At 65.9% G+C, this 540-nt stretch overlaps 1 protein-coding gene across 1 annotated transcript in view; it reads left to right on the forward strand.

Annotated features, from left to right (window-relative positions):
* The window catches only part of LKAAEAR1 (LKAAEAR motif containing 1), a 7,587-nt gene extending 7,426 nt beyond the window's left edge, over positions 1–161 (forward strand). The window contains exon 2 of the mRNA XM_015567664.1: positions 17–161. Within this exon, the coding sequence (XP_015423150.1) occupies positions 17–145 (129 nt within the window). The 3' untranslated portion in view covers positions 146–161. The remainder of the gene's footprint in view (positions 1–16) is intronic.
* The last annotated feature ends 379 nt before the right edge of the window (positions 162–540 follow it).

A 540-nucleotide genomic window follows, 5' to 3' on the forward strand; every position in this document is an offset into this window, starting at 1 on the left:
CCGCCCACCGCCCTGCACACCTGGCCCCAGCCCCTCTCCCGCAGCGGAGGCGCGTGGAGACCATTCTGGAGGAGAAAGTGGACGGCAGGAACTTCCTGCGCTGACGGCCACACGCACTGGCGACCACACCCCACCTCCCCCATAAAGTTCTGGTTCTCCAAGGCCTGCTGGTCTTTATGCTCCCCCTCCTGGCCCCTGGGAGGAAAGGGGGTCACAGAGTGGGGCATCTCCAACAAAGCAGGAAGATGCACAGGAGGGGTGTCAGGTCGACAGGGGCCAGGGACACCCTCAACCTCCCAAACCCAGAGCTGTCAACCTGCAGGAGAGGATTGGGGAGCGCCGGGCTCAGCAGCAGTCACAGCTCCAGGGGGGAGTACGGGCAGCCCATGCCCCCAGGCTGCAGGTCACCCCACAGGGGTTCAGGAGGAGTGATGCTCTGGGCACAAGCCTTGGAGAGCAGCGGGCTGGGCGGTCCTCGGGAGAACTCAGAGGTGGGGAGGGGGGGCCAGCCCCTGTGCCCTCTGGCTCTCCTTTCCATCC

Source organism: Myotis davidii, unplaced genomic scaffold, assembly GCF_000327345.1.
Source record: "Myotis davidii unplaced genomic scaffold, ASM32734v1 scaffold244, whole genome shotgun sequence".
NCBI classification, from domain to species: domain Eukaryota; kingdom Metazoa; phylum Chordata; class Mammalia; order Chiroptera; family Vespertilionidae; genus Myotis; species Myotis davidii.